The sequence below is a fragment of the Notechis scutatus genome, chromosome 2 (assembly GCF_049901735.1).
Source record: "Notechis scutatus isolate UNSWTSFEM ecotype Mainland chromosome 2, rNotScu1.2, whole genome shotgun sequence".
In the NCBI taxonomy this organism is placed as follows: domain Eukaryota; kingdom Metazoa; phylum Chordata; class Lepidosauria; order Squamata; family Elapidae; genus Notechis; species Notechis scutatus.
Genome location: NC_142010.1, coordinates 119,453,923 through 119,481,769, shown reverse-complemented (window position 1 = coordinate 119,481,769; position 27,847 = coordinate 119,453,923). Strand labels below are relative to the sequence as shown.

General features: G+C 39.1%; 1 protein-coding gene across 3 annotated transcripts in view; it reads left to right on the top strand.

Moving 5' to 3' along the window:
- The first annotated feature begins 991 nt into the window (after positions 1-991).
- TTYH2 (tweety family member 2) overlaps positions 992-27,847 on the top strand; it is a 64,885-nt gene continuing 38,029 nt past the window's right edge. Inside the window, exons 1-2 of one of the 3 annotated variants that reach the window (XM_087956020.1) lie at positions 992-1,242; positions 20,092-20,264. In XM_087956020.1, the coding sequence (XP_087812146.1) occupies positions 1,069-1,242; positions 20,092-20,264 (347 nt within the window). In that variant the 5' untranslated portion in view covers positions 992-1,068. The remainder of the gene's footprint in view (positions 1,243-20,091; positions 20,265-27,847) is intronic. The other 2 variants (XM_087956019.1, XM_026675786.2) reach the window with 2 other exon arrangements.

The window sequence follows — 27,847 nt, the reverse complement described above, 5'->3', positions numbered from 1 at the left end:
TTGTCAAAATTTGGACGCTTGCTACCTGGCGTGTGTTTATGACAGTTGCAGTGTCTCAGGGTCATATACTCACCTTCTGCAACCTTCTGACAAGCAAAGTCAGTGGGGAAGCCAGGTTCATTTAATCACATTACTACCTTTACAACTGAGTGACTCAGTCATAAAATGGGGCAAAATTCACTTAACAGTTGTCTCATTTAGCAATGGAAATGTTGGTCTCAATTGTGGTAATAAGTCAAGGACTATATGTAATATGTCTTCTTTCCTTCATGGTTTCGTGGTATTTATGACAACACAGTGAATTGTGACAGAACAAGCTAACCAGAGTATACATTTTTCAAATAGAATATACATTTTTCAAATTCAATATTCTTGAATGATTTAAAATGGGGTTATTTTTACTAGAGCCCTTTAAAGAAGGATTAAATTCTTCCCACTCATTCCATGCCAATATAACTTTTCCTCCAATTTATTTTCATTGAAGAGTTATCCAGTAATTAGGAGCATGCAAGAAACCCAGAATGACTTGCTATTGATACTAATATTGTAAACATTCTAATTTGTTTGTTTTACTACCTTGAATGAAATATTTTAAAAATCCGTAATCCATTTGATGGTTTCAAATTCTGCATTCTGTTTCAGAGGGAGGGAGTGGCAGGAGCAGTAAACCCCCACCCCTCTGCTCCTCCCACGCAGATCCGCCTTGAAATACTCCTGTGCGATCCTCATAACTTGGCATGAGTGGGTTTCCCACACGGGTGAAGACATCTTCCAGGCGGGGCGGGGGGGGGGGAACCTTCTTCCTTTTCGCCTGGAGACAGGCAAACAAACCTTTGTGCCCCCGACTGACAGGAAAAGAAGAAGAAAAAAAAGAGCCCCGAGCCAGGGGAACCCTTTGAGCACCGTCCCCGACATCCTGCAGGGGGCGTCAGCTTGCAACCCTTAAAGCTTCCGCGCCCTTTGCCGCTCGAAAGAAAAGAGGGGGCGGGACCTGGCGGCCGAGCTCCTCGAGGCGGCACGCGGGAGGCAGGGCCCCGGCCGCCGTGCGGAGTGGACCGGCGCGAGCGGATGCTTCGAGGGCCCCCGGTGCTGCAAGCAGGGACGGGAGCGATGTTGCTGGCGGCGCGGGCCGAGTATCTCGCGCCCTGGTGGACATCGTGGCTGCACGGGCTCCCCCATTTGAGCTTCAGCCTGCGACCCGTACCCAACGCCTTCCGCCCGAGGGACGACGACTACCAGCAGGTGCGCTTTCGTCCGCCGCCTTCGTGGCCTCGGCACCCTCGGCCGTCCCTGACTTTGCATGGCTTTGCTCCTTTGCCGCCTTCCATCAAACCGGAGGCTGCACGAAGCTTCGGGCGTTTGCTGGATCTGGATCTTCTCCAGATCTGCGCCCTGCTCCTGTTGTCCGTAAGGGAAGGCCGGCTGCTTGCTTCGACCACTTCGGGTCTTGGGCTTCAGCTAAGATCTTGAAAGGGGAGCCTTGGGTTCCCCTCCTATATGTGTATACATATATAATATATAAACGATTCTGTACGATTCGGGCTCTACCCAGCCCGGCCGGTCACTTAACCGTTCCAGATCGGCGACGCGATTAAGCGTGGTGAAGTCTGAAGTACTTTGTGCCTTGTTGGCGTACTCGAGTAATGGTTGTGATCCCCCCCCCCCTTTCTAAGTCCTGGCGTGTAACGTTTCGCTGTTTTCGCATTTCTGGTTGCTAGGGGATTAGCCCTTTTCTGCTTTGATGTTGGCGTGATAGCCTTACGTTAAAATGCAGCATTTTGGGGATTCTGTCATTTAAAAAGGTTGAGGTGGCTGAGCTTCCTGTTGGCTGCTTTAAAACCAGATCCCCATCGATTGTTCCTCGAAGTTATAAAAATAAAATAAAGTTTATCTTGTCTGGATGAAACCTACCTTTTGGGCAGTGGACTTCCCCTCAGTTTTCCCCAGTTGGGCATCCTTTTGGTTCTTTGCTCCCCTATATCATCTTGCAGCCTCAGTGGGTCCATAGAATTGGAAGGATTCTTGAAGATGTCTGATTTGTCTCCTGCTCGATGCTAGATGTACTGTATAATCTGGGATTAAACTACAACATTCTTAAAAGATGGCCCTCCACTCTTTGATATATGGAAACCTTGAATCCATTGTATATTGAGGCAAGCTGTGTCTTGGTCAACTAATTCTTTCTGACAAGTAATTAGACCAGGACATATTTCTCTTCAGTCTTCAGTCATTGGTTCTAAGTGTTGTTCTGTTCTATGGAGGTCCAGGATCAAAAGGATAGTCATGGATAAGTCCTAGTAAATCAGAGATACTGTAGGCAAAGAGTTATTTGGACAAGCTGTGGGTCGTAACTTATTACATGCAAGTAGTCCTTGGCTGACAACAACTACTACTGACCATTCGAAGTTACAATGGCAGTGGGGAAAAAAGTGACAAATGGCCATTTTTCATACATTGCAGAATCCTCGTGTTCGTGTGATCCAAATTTGGATGCTTGGCAACTGGCATATATTTATGACAGTTGCAGTATCCCAGGGTTATGTGATCCCCTTTTGTGACCTTCTGACAAGCAAAGTCAATGGGGAAGCCAGATTCACTTAACAACCATGATACTAAATTAACAACTGCAGTGACTTACTGAATAACTATGGCAAGAAAGGTCATAAAATGGAGCAAAGCTGCCTTGCTTAGCAACAGAAATTTCGGGCTCAGTTGTGGTTGTAAGTTGAGGACTATCTGTATTGGATACAAGAGGGGTCAGACAAGGAGAGCGGTCGCACTCCAGGCAGCAGCTGTTGATATATCCAAGAAAAGAAATTATGGTAACCATAATCTTCTGAAGCTGAGTGCCATAAATGTCCCAGCAGCCCTCTTCCCCCTGGCCAAACTGGTGCGCATCCTGTCCTACAGTCCCAAGGAGGCTATTTCTCATAGCGTGCCAACCCTGGAATCTGGTGCTCTTCTGCTGAAGGGCAGCCGATTAGGGATTAGAGCTGCAGAGTCTGAAGATGTTGATCAATTGGTTTCACGCCATGTCCTCAGCTCTGGGTCACAACAGATAACCTGGTTCCTCATTCTCACTTTCTTGACGTCTCTTCTTCCAAAGAAGAACCAAGGGCACATATGATAGGCAGAGTGGTTTGACATTTTGGGGATCTTCTACGTAATTTGTCTATTTTCTACCCTCCCAACTCATCACACTCCAGAAATCCTCACACACAACCTAGAAATAACTTCTTCATGCTTCTTCGGCACCCGGAGATATCATTTTTTACCTGGTCCTGGAAATGTAAACTCATTTAAAATAGTGTAGGCATTCTGCAACATTTCCTTTCCTGTCTATTCTGCTGCATGTAGTGTGTTCTATCTAGAGAGCCCAAATTTATATATTGGTATTTCTGCTACTTCTTGAGATTGGTAGTATAGGCATGCTAAAATTATACCATTATATCTTCATAGTTCAGATTGGCTATTACTACTTTGGGGGGGCGGGGAGGATCAATGATTCTTTTGCAATAAGGTAGTGAAGATTGACATGTAACCGAATTGCCCACAGATTGTGTAGTGTTTTTAGGAATTGATGTTGAATTCTTTGATCTACACTTCTTGGTTATGAATTTATGCCACACAGTATGACTCAGGGGATAAAGGAGGTCAATGTGTTTGGCTCCACTTTGTATCACTTTGTGAAAATTGGCCCCAGATGGTAGATTCTCAAGGAATGACCCATAAAAGCAATACAGTTTGCCAATCCTTGATTTAGATCCACTGAAGGAGGGCCTCAGAGAACTTAATTTTATCCATCTTTTTGTGTAATTTGCTTAGCAGACTATGTAGTGTCGGATGCTTATTCCTCCCCCCCCCCTGTGTGTGTGTGTGTGTGTGTGTGTGTGTGTGTGTGTGTGTGTGTGTGTGTATTTGGTTAATTTGTTGCTTTCACCTGATTTATTTTCCCTATTTTTCATTTCAGATTTCTGCAGCTTGTTTTTTTATATAATAGCCATGTTTTTATTTTAAAAAGCATATAGGATCCTAGCATAGTTGGGACAAGATGATTTTGGCCAGAAGAATCATGAATTGTTCATCAGTGTTCCTTTTGTGTTTGACTCAGTGTATCTCCTGTGTTCATTTTCTACCATTACAAATACCATAACCTCTAATGTCACAAGCAATTTTGTACGATCAGCTTTCATGAATAAATCTATGCAGGAGATTAAATGTGTGTCTCTTTTAACAATTAAATGTTCATGAGTGTATCACAAAGTCCTTAGAACCAATTGGGTGTAATAGTTACCAATAGTTACCAATTGGGCGTAAGGCTAGAAACCAGGAGAACAGAAATTCTAGTCCTGTCTGAAGCCCAGAGCTGGCTGGGTGACCTTGGGGCAACCACTCTCCCTCAGCCTTAGAAAGGAGGCAGTGGCAACCCACTTCCAAAATCTTGTCAAAAAAACGTGAAGGGACTTGCCAGGCAGCACCATGAGTCAACACTGACGTGAAGGGGCACACACGAGTGTCTTCACTGTTTGTAGTAAAGCCGATTACCTACCAAGAGCAAGGTTTGACAGTGCTGTCACTTATCCTGGAAATTCAGTTTTTGAATCTTTTGAAAGTTACTTGCAATCTCTGAAGGTTTCCTGACTCATCATTTGAGAATCCCTATATTCTGATCTTCAGATACAGAGTGTTATTTTAACCAAAGTTCTTTTCCTAAATAGATTGTTTTCATTGGGGGAGGGGGATGACAAATTGATAGTGAAAGTTCCTGTAAATGTGGGTCCGTCTTGCCCCCTGTCACTGGAAATTGCTGACCTAAATGTAGGGGGTGAATAGCCTTTTGTCCTTTTTATACACCATGTTGATTGAATGCAGCGCTATCCATGAGAACTGGATATGTTTCACCATGGGATGAAAATCATGATTTTCATCCTTTGCATAGCTTATATTGTACTGCCTTTGGTTGCACTTTTCAAAATACCATGACTTCTGGAGATTTGTGGCTTGTGGGTGAAAAAATTCCCATTGTGTGGGCAGGCCTGAAGAATTAGAACGGGATTAATTGAGTCCAGGATTTTGAATAATTCCCATTTAGTTGAGACATGCACATCTCTAAAATGCCGGGGGCTAGTGCCACAGATGGCAAAGAGGAGAAGTGTCATTAATAGATCTGGAAGGGAAAGAATCAGAACAGTGGAAAATGGATGCAATTATATTTTGTTAAATGCCACTCTTTAGGTGTTTACCTGGAAAACCATCTAATGGACTTTATATGCAGGAAAGCAAACACTGGCACAAATGACTCTAACCTACTTTATGGATTTTATAGCAACCTTTATAATTGTGAGAATTCTGGATCTGATTATGGTTAAAGCAAGAATTTAATAAATGTTTCTTTTTGTGGTAGGTTTTCAGAGTCTCTTGCTCCTCCATAAGTATCTCCTGAAAAAGAAGGAAAGAATTTATGATACATTTGATACAAGTTCAGGAAAACAAGTGTGCTTTTTGTTGTTAAAATAAATAATAGTTTCTGTTGTTCCAGAACAGTATCCTATAAATGCAAAAATCACCAGTCACAGTTTACTGGCTATGGATATGTTGTTCATATATCTGGGGGAAAAACCTATTAAACCCAAAGGATATGTAATCTGACATTTATGCTGCAAGCATGTTATCTTTAAAAAGATGATTGGCGTTTATTTGTGACATAATCCAGAACATGATTTCAAGATGTAGCTGTAAAATAGTGCGGCTGATAAGAAACATAGTTTAGAAAGAATTTTGTGTGTGTGCAAGTCTGAAACTGCACAATGAAATGTAACCTTTAGACCTGATAAAATGTATCAGACTTGTTTAGCCCATATCCCTTTGAATCTATAGACTGAGCATAAGTTAAAACAGGAAAGTCAATCTCTTTCTTTTGGACCAATGCTGTCACATTGCTAGGCCAAACCTACTTTGTATGTGAGCAGGCAGAGCAAGAAGCAAAACACAGAATGAGTTTTGAGAGATGGCTAAATCTGTGAGTCTAGCTTCCTGTTAAAACCTTCCATCAATCAGTGTTGTGAAGGCAGATTGTTTCCAACAGACTGTTCTATCTATATATATAAAAGCAAAATACCACTCACGTATCATCATAAATTCTCCAGAACCGTAAAGCCTACAAACCTGAAATTTGGCACGTATGGCTTCTAAGTGCTCACTAAGAAAGGATTTTTCGAAATGACCATCAGAGCATTAGTATTTCGTATATTATTATTAACATGCTCTGATGCTAAGGAGTTCTACTCCCCCTCTCCACCTGAAAACAAATCTGTTCCAAATGCAAAACACAAGCAGAGGAGAGGAGTTTCAGTTTTAGTTTCACAGCACCAAGCAGCTTTAGTAGAGAACAGTTGAGCTAAGCCACGCCCAGGCTCCTTGATGTCTCCTTGCTCACACAGCAAATATTGTTTCAGTTTCCAAACAGTCCTCAACTCTCACACACTGACAGGACTAGCCAGATGAATACCGATGGATGCTGGTAGGCAGAGGCAGATTTTTTTTTCCTGATTTTTCTCCCCCAAAACTAAGCCCAACCACATAGTTTTGTTGCGAAGCACAGGTATCAAGCTAGTATGTAAATAAAGTCCAGTATTTTTAGCTCTTCTTTTAAAATTTGTAGCTTTTTTAAATGGTGGTTTGTGTCAAGTGGTTGGAGAAAAGCAAAATGTGAGTGCAAATATCAAATATGATTAAATTTCTTATCCACTCCTAATTACAATGAAATATCTTGTTTTATTCATGATGATGTAGTGGTATAAATTTATTTATCATTTTTGGAGAATGCAATATCATAAAGTTTGAAGATTTCCTGTCTAACATATCAGAAAGTGATAAGATTCGGAAATGCTAGTCTCTAGATATGTGTATCGTTTAGCTTAGCTCTACTACCAGGAAGAAACTAGAGTAAACCTTATGTCTTGCCCTGCAGTTCTGGTCTTGAACATCCAGGATAAATTTTTCATCAGCCTGTTTTCAGTCACGATTTATTAGTATATAATACGATAGTTAATCTATATGCTACTAATTTTTTTGCATCTACCTTTAACTGGGCGAAATGGAGATCATATGGCAAAACCTTTTCCACCAAGTTACTACAAATGGATTAATTTACAAAATGCATCCAAAATCTATGACTCCCGTGGAATTAAAATTTTGGCAAATTATATAAAACATTTTATGATATAAACATTATCATAGAACATTTTATTATATGAAACAAAATGTTATAAAATATTTCCTGTGGTCAACTCCTGATCTTTGACTGGGCTATGCTGTTCAACATGGGTTACATGAATATGTATATCTCCCTGAATTTTTAATAATTTTCCCAGTGAAATCAGTACTTTAGAAGCTCTATCGTTGTTGAAGCAAACTGGTAAGAAAAATATTTATGAAATGATGACCCAGAGATCATGGGTTGTCTAGTAATCCTCAACTTACAACCACAATTGAGTCCAAAATTTATACAGTTAAGTGAAACATTTGTTAAGTGAGCTTTGCCCCATTTTTATGACTTTCCTTGCCACAGTTGTTAAGTGAATCATTGAAGTTGTTCAATTAGTAACGTAGTTGTTAAGTGAACCTGGCTTCCCCTTTGAATTTGCTTGTCAGAAGGTCACAATAGCTGATCGCATGACCTCAGGACACTGCAATTGTCATAAATTGTCAAATATCTGAATTGACCATGGAGATGCTGCAACAGTCATAAGCAGGGGTGGGATCCTACTGGCATAACAACCCGTTCAGTGAGCAAGCACGTGCGCAACTACTTACAAATTACCGGCTCCGGCAAACATTCACCTTCTCCTGCTGACGAGCAGCACTCAGCTGTGCTGTGTAAAACAGCTGAGGAGAAAAGGCAGGGAATAAAGCACAACCTAGAGCCGGGGTGGGCGGGTGAAGATCGTCGCAGAGAACTGGTTCGGTGTCAGCTGCTCTTCGGAGTTACCAGTTCTATAGAACTGGGCTGAACCGGTAGAATCCCACCCCCTGATCATAAGTGTAAAAAATGGTCATAAGTCACTTTTTTCACTGCTGTTGTAACTTTGAATGTCATTAAATGAACTGTTGTAAGTCAAGGACTACCTGTATTAATGATAGTTCAAATAGGCCCATTGCAAAAATGATTTCTAAATTGTGCTTCAGAATTCCTACTCAGGTAATTTGGGAAGCTTCGAGTAAATTAAGAGTAGAAGCAAGCCTCTTATCTAAATTATACAACTTTGAGAAGGAACTTTTAAACCCTACATTTATTGCAGCTTCTTTCAATTTTGCATATCACAACAAACCACAGCTTAGTATTGCATCCTGAAATTTAGAAACTATTAATAGTGTCCTTACAATTTTCCAGATTTTCCAGAATGATCGACGTATTGTATGTGATCAACTGTATTATAATTACAAATGGAAAAGTTTATTGGTCTGTTGTTTTCAAAATATCTGAAGTTTTCACAGTTATAATCTGATAGTTTCTCAGAATTTTTCTAATTATATCCCATAATAAAAGCTGAAACTTTTTGTGGACAAGGATGTAATATAAGTAAATGTTTGTTTTTCTCTAACACTTGACTTCAGAGTTTTTAAAATAAGGAAGCATTTATTTAAAAAAAAACTCAGAACCAAATAATAACACAAAAAAATTCAGGAAAAGAACACACACCCAGGCAATAAACATCCAAATTCTGAGAACTGTATGTTTTAAAAAGCAGTTTTAGGACATGGTTGGAGAGCGGATTGGTCTCTTCTGTCTATTGTCCAAATAATGTATGTAAGCATATTTTGGTATAAGGAAAGAATATATTTTGTATTAAGAATTTTAATACCATCACAGATATGAACACATTTAATAACTCTTCACTCCCAATAAGATGGAATGATCCAGAATTTAAATATATTTCTTTCTTAATGTCTCTAAACTTAATTAAAACATTAATATACATTTCATATATATTACATATAAATTTCATTTTATATATATATATATATATATAATATTTCTAGGATAAATATACATTTTGATGAAGCTGAAATTAGGGATTTATCTTTATAGCACAAGAGTTGTAACCTTTGCAATGTACAAGTGACAAGAAAAATATTAGATTTTTTTTTCCTTTTGAATCTTGAAAATCATACGATTATACTTTAGTTTAATTTGATTCTGGAGCATCTATTTATTTTTCTAGACATGCCAGGTTGGCAGATATATTTTAAACTTTGGTAAAAGGCACAGTTCAAAAAACTTTGTGAGGAGGTACAAAGGAGAGGCACAAAAAGGAAGAACCTTTTTAATTATGCACATCTGCCTCCTTGTATACCCTGGCTCCAAATAGTTATAATTTCCAGTTTCCTTACTTCCCCTTTTGTCTGGCCTTTGTCAAACATTCCATCTAATAAACAGGACCCGAGAAGGAATTGCTTCTTTTTTTTCCTAAAGCCACCATGAAGGCTGCATACTCGGGGTTTTCCCATGTCTTTATTGAATCAAATAAATTTCAATCTGAATGTCTCCATTTTCAGTATGCAATCCTCATGCAGACCAATTTATATGAGCTCCTTAAATGTCAGATTTCAGGCCCTCTTTTGTGTAACACCACATTTGAATCTGTTCCGAGCCAATATGTTCATCACTTTGTGTGGTAGGATTTGTATAATGCATTAGCCATTGTTTATTTTAATGATGTTATACTGAACAAGCCTCAATGGGCCGGCTCACTTTAAATTCTGATCTTATGCATAATGTTAAGCCCTGAATTAGAGGTGAAATCCTGGGCCTTAATGTCCCCCAACAGTCAACAGTATAACCTCCCAAATTCTCCAAAAGCTACTACTGAACTGGAATTTGTAATGCAATAGAAGGTAAACATTATTCAGTACCTAAGTAGGTAGTAATCATATCAACTTTATTTAACTATAACTGAATACAAATTACCGTCTTGACATTGCCCACTACTTTCAAAATATGGCCATTGAGATGTAATTAAATGCCAAGTATGGTCCTCCGCTATGGAGTAGCTGTACTCCTCTGCCATCAATTTTGGTTTAACAAGTCACATCAGTTGGGTTGATATTGATGCTAATCTACAACCAAAATTGTGGGGTCAGTATGCAGATTATATTCCAGTGATACCGTGAATGACATTTCTTTATCCTCCAGTTAACAAAAAATAGTGTGATTTCTTATTTTCTTCCTTCTCTACTGAGACTAAGAATAAAAAAGCAAAGGAGAGAAAAGTTATGGCTCAGAATTTATACATTTCATTGGTAGGTTGAATATTCCATTTAATGATGCATCATTGTTCTCTTACTGAGGTGACTGTAAGTTTAGAAAAGAGAGAGTGAGTAAGAGATGCTGTTTGCAAAATTGGTCTTGTCCTGGCTGATAATAGATAGCAGTACTATTGCTTGCTGACCATGCATTAAAGGGCGTCCTGCCAAGATGAGACTGAGCAGCCATTTATGAGCATGTGAAGTTGGTGGCTTGGGAAGGAAGTAGAACGATTTCTTCTTCCTCCCACACTCTTCTGACCTCAGGGTTGGAAATTATCCAAGGAGAAGCAGATACTGCCCAGGCTGTGGATTGTTGCCTCATAGAAACCTGGCAATGTTTGGCTAGATTTACACCAGTAAAGAAGTGAACAATGGTGCATGGCACAACTGCCCACTCTAGGGGATTTGTAATGTTTGTTTTTCATCTCAAGAGCACTTGATGGTGGCAGGGAAATGTTTATTGCATGCTTTTCATTGCAGGCAAACGATATGGGCTATGGGGACAGTGGTTGCCAATTACAAGCCCCTGTTCACATGATCAAGCATCCTTTGTCTGCTCTGATTCTGGCAGGCTATTGCACTCTGCAAAGGAATATGTCTCCAAGATGTACACTGATAAAAGTAAAAGCCTCGTTTTTCCCTCCCTAGCACATCACATCTTATTAAAATCTATAGCTATTGTTATATCAAATGATTAGAACCTGGTAAACACAAATTTTTGTTTTGTTTCACGCACACTCATAAATCTTCCAGTTCCATCACACCCTGCATGTTGACTCTCTTGCAACCCTAAAACTGGCATTTGATTGGCATGGGCATCTTCTGCAAGTATGTAATTCCCTACAGACCTCTAACCTAGGTTTATTTATTTACAAAAGGTGAACCTAGGTTTACTTATTTCTAGAAGAACTGATGTTGAAAAGGTCTTTCCATGCATCCATGAGCATTATTAATCTTGGCCTTGCTGGTCGTCTTATCTACTCCAAATACTCTGCATATAGCTATGAAGAATCTCTGTATCAGATGGCAACCTAGCTTTTGGTAGCCTAGCTAGACTTTGACACAAGCCCAATATCTAAGCGATGGTTCTACTTTTGATTTTAAAGATGCTGGAGCTGAACAGTGATTCTAAATTAGCACTCTAAGCAATCAGAGTGTGAGAGATCTGTTTCTGAATAGACCATGGAAATTTCAGATACCACATCTCAGTGATTTTCCTTGGCATTGCAACATCTGTACCAGCCCTTATCCCCCACATGGACCCCCTTCATGGATCTTTCTTCTCTTCTGCTGATATGGTTCCCGTTTGTCTGATATGGAGAAGATAAAGTTAATAAATGATTGCATTGCAATGGTTTAAAAATGTACTTTTTTAAAAAATGGAATGGAATAGAAGCTGTTCAGAATCAGATGGAATCCCTATGTTTTTGGATTACTCTCTCTTTACAAAGAAAAAAAACAAGTTCTGTTTCATAGAAGATTCTTTGTAGTTATTATTAGTTTTTTAAAATATCACAGCTAAACTTTTCTACCTTAGGCCCAGTTAAGACAGCTGATGAATGAAGCTGACAAAATTTATGTTCAGTTAGTTATCAAATTACAGCGTTTATAATACATGTCTCTATTTCTACTCATCATCTATTTTTTCAAAATATGTTTTATTGAAACATTATCACCATGCTATGTTACTGTGTTCTTTTTTTAAAAAAAAAAGTACGTACATTCAGTTATCTCTAAAGTACAAAGACATCTCTGTCCCCTTGAAATGTTCTTGCATGTGTAGATTAAAATTCTTCCATCTGGGTTTTTTTTTACCGGCACTTGGATTCCTTTGAAGATGGCCTGAAATATTTTAAAGGGAGGTGGGTTGAATTGAGTGATGTGGATCAAAGGAAGCAGTAATAAGATTACACATTCTTGATATCTCCTGTGAGGAATTTTGAGGTTTTCACACCCGAAGGCCCAAAATATTGCATTGAGGGCTTTTGTTCTTCTCTCCTGTCAAATTACAAGTTTTTTCTTGCCACAGAAAGCTGTCTTTTGATTAATAAATACGTGCTGTTTGTTTTATGTTAGGCTGCATTCTGTGAAAAATATCTCTGCCCTCCCCAAGTGTGCTCTTACAAATGCCTTTATTGTATTAGGGTCTCCATTGACTTCTTTTGTCATTCTGGCAGATGTTTGTGCTTTTAAGGGATTTTGTGCTTTATCTGCCTGGTTTCCCTTCTTCCTTTTGCCTCAGCATTCATCTGAAGGTGCTGAATGGGAACCTCAGGTTTTAACACCGTCCGACAAAGCGTACTTCTGTCCTAATGGGGGTCAAGAGATGTCTTTTGACAGCAACTAAAGTTTCAGCAGCAAAAAAAGCTGTTCTGTGTTCAAAGCAATCCTTGTGATTTAGTTTTAAACAAATTGCTTCTCGTTGGGGACTCCAGCTTGGCGCCTGTGTCATGCAAGGCTCACTGCTTTGACAGGCTTGGTTAATAAAAAGCAGCACCAAAGCCTCTGCCGTCAGTGGAAAAAAGGAAAGCTTTTATTTTCCTTGAGAGAACTGTTTTTGATGCATCCATTAATACAATCCCTCTTTGGTACTGGGTTAAAGAGTCCGCTGGAATTGAGCGGCCAGTACATTTAAATAAATAAACAAATAATATGTTATGTGTTATTCTTTATTTTGCTAAGAACATCTGGTCCATCCGAGTACAGCATTTTGATACTGAGGGCCTGATGCTGGACATTGAGTTAACACCTTTATTGAGCTGTCTTTTATATTACAATGGAATTCTAAACATTAATAAAACCTAAAAATTATTTTCAAAGCGCATTTAAGCAGACAGAGAAGAGCTCATTTAATTTACCCAAGGATAGTACTCTAGTCTAGAAAAACAAAAAGAAATTTGCTCTGATGTTTGATGAATTGGTCTGCTAAGTTCATACAAGATGAATGCAGGTCTTTAAGTAGCGAGATTGCAGACTATAATGGCATTGAAGTTCAAATCCAGTGCCCTTCGTTGAGGTTAGAACAAGTGCACAGTTGGTACTAGAGAATGACCTAACCTCCCATCAGCTTCATTCACACTTGCCTAGTTACTGCTGTCTTGCAATGATTGTTAACATGGCATATTGTTGGAAATGTTTTGCATGTAGACTGCCATTGTTCTATATTGTCCTATGAGAATTGTAGGAAGTGACTGATCACTTACAACCTATTGCAAATAGCCTTTTTGTGAGTTATACCCTCCATGGCCCTTCATTCTTCATTGCAAGAGCCATGGTGGCGCAGTGGTTAGAATGCAGTATTGCAGGCTAACTCTGCCGACTGCCAGCAGTTCGATTCTGACTGGTTCCAGATTGATTCAGCCTTCCATCCTTCCAAGGTTAGTAAAATTAGGACAAACATAATTGGGGCAATATGCTGACTCTGTAAACTGTTTAGTAAAGCACTGTCTGTAAAGCACTGTGCAGCTGTATATAAGTCTGCTGTTGGTATTGCTATTATTTTCTTAGTTTGTTTCTGTGCTTCGAGCTGAACTATCATTTGGCTCTGAAATGAGCATTTTCTTTATTTGATTTCCTCCAGGACTTGAAAGCCTGCGTAGCATTCCCGCTTCCTATGTTTCAAAAAAAAAAAAAATTCAGGGAGGATGGCGATAGATTGGCTTGAGCACAAGCAGATTGTTCAAAGGTTTCAAGTGAAGCTATAGTTGGCCTGAGCTAAAACCCAACTGTATTTGTCAAGACTATCCAGTTGCCAAGACCATGGATTTTGTCCAACATTTATCTGACTTTCTTGGGTAACATATTGCTTTCAAACATGTCATCAGAAACTAAAGCTACAGGGATACATTTATATGCACAGTGGAAAAGCACTGTGGTTAAAAACAGCAACACCTGTGAAGTTTTGCCATGCACGTGTTTTCTGATAACGAAAAGTGAGAAACAATTCAGATTCAGTGGGTGGGCTCTCAACACCTAGGAAGAACAGCAAACTAAATGTGATGGAGTTAAAACTTTCCCACCCTTATGATTTCCCGGTAAAATCTTTGTTTCCAAAAATTGCTTTGCTTAAAAAAATAATTAGCAACTTAACACATGAAGACAGAGCCCATCAGATTGGAACATTTCAATATGCAAGGAGGGATGGAAAACTGGAATTTGTAAAGTATGCAAAGGCAATACAGCCTATGTTTAAAAGAAATTTATGGGATATACCCCAACACTCCCAAGTAAGCTTCTGGTTAATTAGGCCATTGGAAAATGTTCCTAAAAAGCTCTTGGAAAATCTTTTTTTTTTCTAATAGTTTCAAGAGAGGCTTGAAAAACTTTAGTATATATTACAATCACTATGAACTGTTGCCCTAAATAGCCTCCATGTAATTAAGAATCTGCACTTCACCTGCACCCTTAGAAAATGTCTAATATATACATGTCTCTGTTGTCGCAGTAAATGCATGCACGGTACATATGCATAGCATATGCACAATCCTCTGACAGTGAAAGCATGGCAACAAGGCTGAAAGTTTAAGTTTTGAGATCCTGCACTGGAAAGCAAGTATACAGTTTCTTTGTATTAACTAATGATGTTTGGCCCAGTAGTTTAACTGATGAGTATCCGGAAAGTTGTTTGCAAAATACTCAGCTCCTTTTTGGAAGAAAGATAGAATAAATTCCATTAATGTCCTAAATAGCTTGAAAGAGAGTGTAGGAAGCTGCATGATGCCCTGTCATAATGTATATTCATATTTTCTTAGCAATTTAACAATAAATGAAAGAAAGAAGGCAATGAGCAGTTCATTATTCTCAGCCAGCTAGATTACAGGTAGTCCTCGACTTACAACAGTTCATTTAGTGACCATTTGAAGTTACAACAGCACTGAAAAAGTTATTTATGACCATTTTTCACACTTACAACCGTTGCAGCATAACCCCCGTAGTCACATGATCAACATTTAAACACTTGGCAATTGACTCATATTTATGATGGTTTCAGTGTCCTGGGGTCATGTGATCCCCTTCTGTGACCATTTGACAAGCAAAATCAATAGGGAAGCCGCTTAATAACTTAACAATTGCAGTGATTCACTCAACTGTGGCAAGAAAGGCCATAAAATGGGGCAAAACTCATTTAACAAATGTTTCACTTAGCAACAGAAATTTTGAGCTCAATTGTCGTAAGTCGAGGACTACCTGCCCTGTGCTCTGGGGGGTTTTAGCCCACGTGTCAGGGAGGGCAGGTGTACTTCTCCACTATACAGTAACTGCTTATGCTATAGATTTCTATTTGTTGCACAACCAGATTCACCAACTGTTTGCAATGTACAAGTAGTGTGAACCTATCTGCATTTCTACTCAAATGCATAATTGGCACTGATCTCTGATGTCAGCTGAGGCTTCCCAGCAAGCCCTGATGCCTCCTGTTAAGCCTGGATTCCCCAACGGGTGTTAAGGAAAACAAACTAAACAGAATGTGCAGCGAAGTCAGATAGGAAGACAGGTAAATGTGTGAGATACGTTTTCTAGTTAACACGCAGTAAAAATACAGATACGTTTGTGCTATCAAGAATATAGTTTATTCCATTTAAGAATTATAGCATAGTCAAATAACGGTCCATTAGTCATATATCATTTCAGTCAAGTCTTGTCAGGGATACTCTATTTGCAAAGTCCATGTCGAATAGCCAGTGTCAGTACACATATAATAAATCTGTCCAAAACTTATCTTCTCTCCGTTGAGAAATATCTTCAAAGTAATCCAACACTTCTTCTCCTCCCCGATCCAGCAAGAATGCAGTCTTCAATAAGCCAGCCAGTAAGAGCCAGAGAGTGCCTTGCTGCTTATATAGTACTTTTACAGCTGCACTGTTAGGTATAACATTGATACCAAATATCTAAATGGATTAAAAACTATTTAAACTACAAACAGTGTTTGTGTTCAGTGTGTGTATACTCTGGGGCCCTTCCACTCTCGTTTGGCTGCCTGGCTTGACTACTGCTGCAATACTCTGCTAGGGGGTTAATCCCCAAACACTAACATGCACCCTTAATTACATTCCTTTAGCTTAAAGTCACATACACTTTATCTGACAAACCATGATTCAGCATTTTATTATCTTTACCCAAAACAGTTAGGGTAAAACAATGTTATCCCTAACACCTCCCATAATGTCAATTGTAAGCAGCGTCTAATGTGTGCTTATCCTAGTTTGGGGATGTGGGGATGAAAAGAAGAACTAGGGGAGACATGATAGCCCTGTTCCAATATCTCAGGGGCTGCCACAAAGAAGACGGAGTCAAGCTCCGGAAGGCAAGACAAGAAGCAATGGGTGGAAACTAATCAAGAAGAGAAGCAACTTAGAAATAAAGAGAAATCACCTGACAGTTAGAACAGTTAACCAGCGGAACAGCTCGCCTTTAGAAGTTGCGAATGCACTGGAGGTTTTCTAGAAGAGATTGGACAGCCGTTTGAATGAAATGCTATAGGGTTTTCTGCCTAAGCAGGGGGTTAGAATAGAAGACCTCCAGGTTCCCTTCCAACTCTGTTATTCTATGCTCAGTGTCCCACTGGTAAGGGAAGTAAGAAGTATATGGTCTGTTACCGTCAGTGGGTTTTTTTAACCACTATGTAGAACAAACTGCCTCAGAGATCCATCTGGCAATAACTCTGGCATCATTTCATAAGGCTGCTAAGAGAACAGTTTTATTCAGGGCTCTTGGAGTTTGATGTTAAGGTGTTGTAATTGTTTATATTGGCAATCTGGTTGTTATTTATTCATTTTATTGTATTATCCTGTGCCTTGATGTATTCTGTCAATTATATACTGTTTCATTTGATGTAGTAAAATATCACTGTAAATTATTCCAGATTGGGGAAGGGAGGGGGGAGGGAGGAAGGGAGGGAGAGAGGGAAGGAAGGAAGGAAGAATGTAAATACAGGCAAACCTTGAGTTATAACCATTCATTTAGCAACCGTTCGAATTTACAACAGCAGTAAAAAAAGTGACTTGTGACCATTTTTCATACTTACTACTATCGCAGCATTCCCATGGTCATGTGATCAAAATTCGGACACTTGGCAACTGGCTCATATTTATGGCGTTTGCAGTGTCCCCTGGACATGTGATCACCTTTTGCAAAGTTAGTGAGGAAGCCACTAACTTTGTTACTTTGTCAACAGCTGTGTTGCTAACTTAACTGGAGTGATTCCTTTAAAAACTGTGGCAAGAAAGGTCATAAAATGAAGTAAAATTCACTTACGGTAACTGTCTTACTTAGCAATGGAAATTTTGGGCTCAATTGTGGTCGCAAGTCAAGGACTACATGTAAGGGAATGCAAGATCAAGGTGGATGGGTGAGGAAAGGACTGAAAATCATCCACCTGAAAAAAATGTGGTGCATGATGGGCCAATCTATTATCAAGTGTATACAGGTAGTCCTCAACTTATGATCACAATTGAGCCCAAAATTTATGTTGCTCAGTGAGAAATGTGTTAACTGAGCCCATTTTACGACCTTTCTTGCCACATTTGTTAAGTGAATCATTGCAGTTCCTGAGTTAGTAACAGAGTTCTTAAGTGAATCTGGTTTCCCCATTGACCTTGCTTGTCAGAAGGTGACAACGTGTTCGTGTGACCCCAGGACACTGCAATCATCATAAATGTGAGTCAGTTGTCAAGCATCCATGAATGTAAATCGTATGACCATAGAGATGCTGCAATGGTCCTAAATATGAAAAACAGCCATAAGTCACTTTTTTCAGTGCTGTTGTAACTTTGAACGGTCATTAAATGAACTGTTGTAAGTCGAATACGACCTGTACATACTGCATAACAGTTTGGTATCTTGTTCAAAGCCTTCAAGAGAAAGTAAATCAACCGAGTCAAAATAGAGTTTATATATCTTGTTCCTAAACTGCATTATGCAACAATAAGATTTTTCTCCAATCTTGGTGTTCCCCTTAATAAAACATCAACTTTGTATAGAAATGTAATAGTGGCATGAGCTAAAACATCATTCCACACGCTTCATATCTATAGCACAAACAGTATATTTCCAATAAAAGCATGGATGGCAGCAAAGGTTCTGCAAAAATGGCGTTTTGAAAAAAAATTAGACATACTATCAAATGTTACCTTTGAAAGAAAGGCATGACTGATTCTGCTTTCTGGAACCAACTCTTCTAAAATATAGAGAACCAACATTTTAATAATAATAAAAGATAGAGTTTTTGCAGAATGTCCTAAAATTTGTCTCGGTCAAGAGATTATAACAGTGTACAGACACCATATAGTGAGAGAAGGATGTGAGCTCTAATGTAGTAGAACAAATTAAGGAACAAATTAAAGATTTATCAGGAGCCATTCTATTTTTTTCCTGCTTAATTGGGGATTTCATTTGCATTTTAGCACTGCACTTATCTTAATGTTTATTATGGCCTATTTGCAATCCTACAAATGCAGAATGGTTCATAAGCCAAATAATTTCACACAGTAAGAGAGGTCCATCTTTCATGTAGAGCGTTTGGTTGGCTTCAGGCATTCTAAATGTACTGTGCTTTCTGCCTGCAAAACTAAAACCATTTCTGTGTTGCAGAGTTAACTGGATGATGGGTTGGAAAACATTTTTTAGAAATCAGTAAATAGGCAATTGCACCACTGTCAGCCATGAAAGGGCCTTGAATTGGCCTATATTTGTGCAGCTATTAATGGTAAAGATGCCTGAGGCATAATTACCTCTTATGGGAGAATGGCACTTCTGTTTAGGCACATAAAGCTTGTTAATGGTCATTTAATTGCTTATCTCCAGCAAGTAAGACCAGTTCTTATGATTTTGGAAAACATCATTTGGATGATTCTTAATTTTTTTCCCTTTTAACCACTCAAGTCACAAATGACTGATATAGCTGGTAATGGCTAATATCTCTAATATTTGTAATTTGTGTTTATCACACATGTAAGGAGCCTTAAGGTCTGCAATATGAACATCTTTTATGAAGACTATGAGTTCTACTGATGCATTAACCCTGAAAGCCAGCTGGCTGACTGGGGCAGTCACTTTCTCTCAGCTCAACCCACCTAACTGGGTAGTTATCATGAGGAAAATAGGAGGAGGTGAGGAGAAAAATGTGCTGGATATTTTTGCCACCTTGAGTTATTTATAAAAACAATAAAGGTGGGGTAAAAATAAACAAAATAAAATAGGATCATTTTTTACCTCCCGACTTTCTGAGTTTATAGGGATTCTTATTTAAGTTCCATGAAATTTAATTTGCCATGTTCGTTTAACTACTGGAGAAGTATATATAGTATTTGATGTAATAAATAAACAGCTGTTTAAGTAGATGCTGTAGCAAAATTTAACAATTTAGTTGGCAATTGCTAAATTTAAACTATACAGCTTGGCATTTGGATGGAAATAGATCTTAACATATTTGATATCTTTTCTGTTCCTTTGCTTTCCAGTAGTTTAAGCAAGGCAAATTCCAAGTGGATTTCATTTTAGAAAGGCTAGTTTTAAACTAATTTATATGCTGTGGTGTACAAAAAGTCTACTATCCATTTTTTGGCCATTTGTTTACAAGAATCAAGTGATGATAAAAAGCAAGTCTTCAGTTCTGAAATTATGGTAAGACCAAAGCTAGAGATTAGCATTAGGGCTAGTAGCTCTGGTTCCAGCATCAAATATACAATATGTTTTGACTGATGGCAGGAAAATGTTTTACTTGTTTGTTTGTTTTTAAGCCATAAACAGAGGGTTAAAGAGAGTTCTCCCTTTCTTGTCTCATAGTCCCTGATCCTCTTGGCTCTAACTGGAGTTCTCTTCTTGGGTCTCAACCTGGTTTTCCTTGGCATCTATCTCATCTGCCTATCTTGCTGCAAGAAGGAGGAAGAGTCGGAGACTAAGAAGCCCAATTCTTGTTGCATCACCTGGACTGCTGTGGTAGCCGCTCTCATGTGTTGGTGAGTTCTTTCAGTCTGATTTGTAATAAAGGTGTGGGAAAGCTTTGAAAGCTTTCTTCAGTGACAGCTTTTTAAAATGTCCTGTATAAAAAGTTGTAACTCAAGAGCTTTGGTATCTTGTGGACTTCAACTCTCAGAATTCCTCAGCCAGCCTTGCTGGCTGGGAAATTCTGGGAGTTGAAGTCCACAAGTCTCAAAGTTGCCAAATTTGGAGATCCCTGAGTTAAACAGTGGGTCCATAGGAAGACCGATTGATCTGTTATTCTAAATGCTATAAGGAGGGCCTGTTGAGTTCTTCTTGTGTAATAGTATATGACTGGAAAAAAACTGAGAGTATAAAATCTATGTCCAAGGAAACATTCCCAAGCTGTTTCGCATTTGAAGTTACTGCAAAATAAGACACTGAGTATTATAACCATAGCTTTTCTACTTATTTTCTGGAATGCTAGGATAGATGGATATTGGGAAAGTGAGAGTTCATAGTATATTATATGCTAAAATTACACATTGTGTAAACAAAGAGCTCGGCTTCTTTTCCACACCTGTTTAGTTTATAGTTTGGAAGGAAAAAAAGTGTGACAATAGAATAACAAAGTTGCAAGGGAGCTTGGAGGTCTTCTAGTTCAACCCCCTGCTCAAGCAGGAGACCCTATACCATTTTGGACAATAGGCAGATGTGATTGCTTGGTATCACCCTATTTTTAAAAGCTATCAATGATATCTTGTGATGTACACCAGGGATGTCAAATTCGATTTCATTGAGGGCCGCATTAGGATTGTGTTTGACTTTGGGGGGGCAAGGTGGGTGTGGCCAGCTCCATTTTCACTGGCAGAGGCACTACGGGCTGTTCCAGGGTGGCCCCACAGACCAGATCTAAGCACACACATCCCCGGGCCAGATCTGGACAGATCTAAGGATCCCCCCACCAGGCCAGATCGGGCCCCTGGGCTTGACATCCCTGATCTTCACAGATAATGGTAAATGAAACAATAAATACTCTTTTTGTGAACCCTTTTGCCTTTTCCATTATCCATCAAATGTTAATGCAATCTCAAGTGCCCCCTGCTCTGAATCTGGTTTCTGCCTCTAGTAGTTCTTGTTCCATGGGCTATAGATATCCTAACAATATTTTTGTTTGTGCTTGTGCCTGTTTTAAAGTTTTTTTATTTTTATGTTTTTGTGAAGATGCTTTTCAGAAAGGTAATTAATTGTACAAGCTACAAGTTTTGATCACCAAGGAGTAAGTGGTCCAAAAAATAGTATTTATCTTGGGCATCTGACCTGAAAGATGAGCTCATCCATTTATACTTTTGATGATGATAATCAATTCACCACAACCTCTCAATGCTTTCAAAGAAACTGTCTTCCCGATTCTAATAAATGAAATGGTAATAATGGATCGCCTCACTGTCTTTCTGTTAGCCAAGTGCGTGATTACCTGCTCTTTTTCTCGCTGCTACCCATATGAAGGATGGAGTCATTGGCTTCACTTCCATTTCACTTCCTGACTCAGAGGAGAAGGCCCATTTGTAGGTGCCCCAAAGCTTCACACATAATTCTAGGTTTTGCTTTAATATTGCTGAGACGTTTAGTGTGCTCCAATATAGAATAGAATAGAATTTTTTATTGGCCAAGTGTGATTGGACACACAAGGAATTTGTCTTGGTGCATATGCTCTTAGTGTAAACCATTAGAGAACATTTCACCAAGGCAGCTGTCAATGGCGCCATCTTGGCAATAGACAATATTCATCTCCCTTGTAGCCTCCAAGAGGCTAAAGGAAATCAAACAATGGAGGAGTCTGTTTTACTTTTTCTTTCAAAGGGATGGCATAATTGGTTTCCAAGGGTCACATGACATTTGCATATAGGCTCTAAATTAGAAGAGAATAAAACTGGGAGCCTCAGGAAACAGAGATTATATCTTCATCTCCTGGACTCAAATATGATCATCTAGAGCAGGGGTGTTGCACATGACAGGAAATCTTATCCTCATGATTAATTTAAAACAAGATATGAAAATGGGCAAGTGATCCCATCAATCCTTTGATGGAGCTAAGTGGTTAAACCAGGGCTATATCTCACAATTGTTCATATAAACAAGATCTAGTCGTCTTCTGCATCTGAACATTCATAACAGTTAAACTTGGAAATGTACAACAGAATTCTGTTTTGCTCTGTTTAGAAGTATGAGGGAAAAGAAGACTTTCAAATGTTACATTATATGCCCTGCAAGATCAAGGAATAAGACTATTTCTCATCCTAAACTTACACAGAGATGGGGGTCAAATGTTGCTTTCTAAGTTGTGGTTCAAGGCCCAAGTGTGTGCATATGTAAACAATAACATTTTCCAGTGCCTTTTGATATTATCATTCTGTTTCCTTTGTACTTGGTCGGTTTAAATGTAAAACATTGACTTGCTGATCTTATCTTTACTCAGCAGCCTATAAATTGGTGCACCTATGCCTTCCAGATTTGTCACTGATAAAGACATCCAGGTCATACATTGCCAAAGGGCATTTAGTTCATCTAAAGGCTACCGCAAAAGCTAAAGACTAGGAAGAATCGAACAAAGTCCAAACCGAAATAAGACAATTGTATGTCTTCTCCCCCTCAACCCCTAATCAACCTGGTTCTGCTAAACCACTTTTGCAACTTTCTTAAAAGCAAACAAATGACAAAAGACAGCCAGAGGAAGTTCATTTGTTATAGCTCACTGAACTTAATGAGTGTTTCTGTTCCTTTTTTTATTAACCTTGTTTGTATTCCTTCCCTATTTCTGGAGGACATGTTATGCATCTACGTTGGCTGCTTTGGACCAACACTAACCAATTATTCTGCGCGATTTCTTCTCTGGAGTGGCATTATACTTTACAGTAAAGCAGAATACAGAATTCCAGGGTGAAAGAATCTTGGAATAGTGAGGTACTTTGCAAATAGTAGCAATCAGAAAGAATGTCCTCTGGATATGTTTAGTTGCTCAAGAGCTGCCATTTCTAAGTAGCAAAATAATAGGTGTGGTTAGGTCCCAAAGGTGCTTTTTCAAGAGGCAACTGGACTTTCTGGTTTTTCTTTGAAGACATTTTGAAGACTTCTTCAGTTCTTCTTGGATGAAAAGCGAAACATCTTCAAAGAAAATCCAGAAAGTCCAGTTGCCTCTTGAAAAAGCACCTTTGGGACAACCATGACCTGGATGACTGAGAATCTCCATAAACATTTAGGCCTGGCTAGGGTTGATGTGAGTTGTAGTCAAACATTTGGAGAGCTGCAAGTTGGGGAAGGTCAGTATGCCTTTGTGACATTACCTAAAGTGGCAAGAATTGTCCACTCTCATGGAAAGCTGAATTTTGTATATTCTGACGTTTCTTTCACATCACCAATGAACAATAGCCCTTTTTATCAAGTTTAATAATAGCCAAAACATCAACCATTGATATATTAGTGAAAATAAAGATTCTTTTCTTTCATCGTTGACTTTTTTTATTTTTAATTACTTCATTTCTATGCTGCCCTGTTCCAAGCAGATTTGGTGTTTCAATTATTAATCACATTTTGGCATTAAAAACTGGTAATAGATATGCCCTAAATTTATCTTGCTATTTGAGACTTTCAAACAGTAGCTGGCTTCATACATTGCACGACTAAGCCATGGATTATTCAGACTATGTTTACTGAGCAGTTACAGTGCCCAAATTTATATATTAACCACTCATCAGTTGGAGCAGCCAATAAACCCTGTAAACATTAAATTGTTGTGTGAAAATATGAACCCAACAAAATCTTAAATCAAAATCGAACAAATTATGGGGTAGTTGAGCAGAGAAAATAAATTAGGCCAGTCAAGTTACTTGTGGTTTTTATTGCTAATTTTTTTGGTTTTTATTTTTTTTTAAGAACTTGCAATGTTAAAAATAGGCATTCTGTATCACCATCTGGTTAATCTTAGCAACAAACACAGAGGAAATGACATCCACATATGTGCTTCATATATTTCCTTCCATGTGTTTTCTGATGGGTTTCCAATGGATTCTGCTAGTTCTCTTCTATAAACACTGTTCTCAATTAGATCATTCAGTTACTTATTCCAAGGACTTACAAGGATTTTAGTTCTTAATTGTTTGAGAGTCATCTGAGCCTCCAAAGGTGGAGGGTTCCCCCCCCCCTCCCAATTCTCTTTGCTGAATAGAACTATCTGTATTTAGGAATAAACATAATGATTAAACCAGCATGCTCTTCCCATGACTTGCTTCCTTCCCCAGAACAGAGGCACGTGATTTCCAGGCCTTCAGGCTGATTAAAAACTTTGCAAAACCATCTCCATGGAATCAGATAAATGTATGAACTTTGAACAAATAAGATGGGGAGGAAGCAGAGAAATAAAATACCTAAGTACTTTTTAAGTTCCCTAGGGTGTCTTGATTGCAGCTGCTTTAGTGTAAGGAGTTAAATACCAATACCTGGAAATCTGGTTCTTTGACTTTTAAATAAATAGCAAAAACAGTCTAAATGGAGTTATACATATTATGCTATATACCTAACTCTGTCTTATTTTCTGCTTGCCATGTGCTTAGAAACATCAGTGGGGAGTCTTGATGTATGATCAAACTATCAAACTGAAGTTTGTATTTGGCATGAATCCTCTCTTAAAGTTACTTCAGTTCCATTAACTTGACGCTTTAGATTTTAAATGACACATTGCTTTATAACATGCTATCACAATTTGTTTTCCTTTTGTTTTTAAGCTGGTCATTGATAGTTAATGTTTATTTATTTACTCTATCGAGAAGAGAATCACAAGTGGTTTTTTAGGTTAATATTTATTCCTTAAACTACTTAAAATTAAGTGAACAGTTATATCTAGGTTACTAGACTCTTCCCATTCTGCTCACAATCTTTATGAACTGTTGCCTTTTAGCAGAAGATATAGAACAATTAAAACTCGGACCACATGTTTTATGAATATTTTTTATCCAAGAGCTATAATTGCACTTAACAATGAACTCAAGGATGGCCATCAGTGAGCTGTTGGACAGTATTACTTGGTCTGTTGTGTGGATGCTTGTCTGTTTTTAGGAGGCGGGGAATTTTGGTGGGGAAGTGCTTGGGGATTGTCATGTGTGTGTGCATGTTGAGTTTAGTCTCTGGGTGTTATGTGAATTTTGTATGTATACTGTGTATATACATACAATGACAATACAGAATTCAATTCAATTTAATTACTGATATCCAGATAGCCATTAGATTGCAGCAAAAAATATAGACATATTAATGTTTTGTTGCTATCTAGTGGTCACCTGGATTTTTGCAGTCCAGGTATATGATTCAAGCTTGCCTTTCTATATGTAATGTGTGGATGACCTTGGGAGACAAAGGGAAGAGATGTTGCCTAAGAAACAGACAATAAGGCTGGCTTAATAGTCAGAGAAAGAAACATAAGTAGGACCTGCCTAAGTGGATAAAACAGTTAGAAGTTTGGTGGGAAGTTTGTACTTTCAGACTTACAAAAGTCTGTTAATGTGTTTCTACAGTAAAGTAGAATTAGTTCATCTAATTGTGTTTTCTGACTGATTTATCAGGGAGAGCTGATATAAATCTTGCAAGTCTACATAATCCACCAGCTAACCATCTTCTCTTAAAAGAGAAGGTTGGAGACCAAATGAAAATTATCTGATGAAGTTGGGCAATGGGCTCTTGAGTGGGTGAGCCACTGCCTCTTTAAAAGATGGTAGAACCATCCCCATCTCAAGGAAGAATTCACCACCATTAGCCAAACATGAGGGGCATAGATCTAATACACAGGTAAGTAAGCTGTGCATTAGTTACATGTACCCTGTCTACTTCATCAGGATCAAGCTTCTCCTAGATCAGGGGTCAACAACCTTAAGCAGTCAAAGAGCCACAAAGGTCCTAACCGGAAACCCCCTGTTCAATTCTGGAGCCAGCCGGAAGTCCGGTTCCCCTACCATAGAGTCTCCTCCTAGCACGGGGTCCTTTTTCCTCTACCTGTCCTAACTGAAAGCCCTATCAATTGGGGAGCCGACTGGAAACACGCCCCTTGCCATAGAGTCTCCTCCTGGCATGCTGTGCTTCCCCCCCCTCCCCCACAACTGGAAGCTCCTCTCAAAATTGTGGCACCGACTGGTGACAGGGAGCCACAGTAGAGGGATGAAAGAGCCACATGCAGCTCCAGAGTTGTGGGTTGCCGACTCCTGTCCTAGATAATCAAGCCACACTGAACTCCAGCCACCACTGTAGGACCTGCTCCAAGGCTAGAGTCCAGTTTGAAGCAGAATCAACAGATGCCCAACGTTTTCCTCACACCAGACTTGCAGATAAATATCCAAGTCTGCCCTTCCCAGGAGGGCCCTTTAATGATATGTGGGGATGATCTTGACAGACCGGGTACGTAGGGTTAGGAAAAAAGTAATTGTACCCACAGCAGGAATGTGGGTGGGGCAAGAGGCTCAGAATGGGGGTGGGACAAGAGGACTCCCCAGTTTCTTAGGCTGGAAAGGAAACAGAAGGAGAAATATACTTTCAGATATGCAAAATGTCACCCTTACAAGGTAGACCAGACAAGAAACAACCCCAGATGAGCTAATTTTATTTTATTGAAAAGTTACATTCACATAATATTGCAGTCACATCTACAGTTAGTGATTATTTCCAATATAAGGAATATATTGCAGTCGTTAAAGGAGAGATGTGGTCTCCCTTCCCAGAGGAAGAAAACAGTCAAGGTCATTCATGTTACTGCAGGTAATGCATTTCCTAAATTTATAGATCTGACTTCTAGCCCAAACTGCTTGCATCTTACCTGGAGGAGGGACTCTGCAACAGGTTCTTTCTAGACAACTAGTTGAACAGACAGAAACCTGCTTAATGAGGAGTTGCTCATTTAAGATACCACTACACTATAGTGGGATTTATAAATTGTGTCAGGAAGCCAAAGTGGTAACAAATGCAGTGACCTCAAAATAGGTGTGTATACAATCCTGCCTTTAATCTGTAGCCCTGGTTTTATTTGGCTGTAATTTTGAATGCATATTGAAAATGGAATAAATTGTAACTTGCAATAATGTAATAGAACAGTGTCTATTTTGGTTAAAAAAACCACCACATTCCGGATGTGTTCAAAGTCAGAACAAAAACTTTAGATCAGTGGGAGTGGTTGTGGAGAGGGGAACAGGGCTGCACCAGCAGTGGGCTGCCACACACAGATGTATGCATAACTTGACTTGCACAGATGTTGGGACAATGTGCATGCATGCGCACATGTACATTTGTGCCGGCCCATTGCTTGCCAACTGACCACTCACATGGCCGGGTTCCAAATAGACCACAGCCTGGTAATGGTCTGCGGCCCGAGAGTTTGGGACCCCTGCTTTAGATTACATTAATTAATTACATTTAATATGATTGGTTCCAGGTACTTTTAATCAGGGATGGGATCCAACTGGTATAACTACCGGTTCTGTCTATTAACGTCACGCGCACATATGCAAGTCGCATGAGCCGCGCGAGTGCAGTTTACAACCTGCTGAGCTGCCCAGACAGCTGAGCAGCGCTGCGTGCAAGTGCA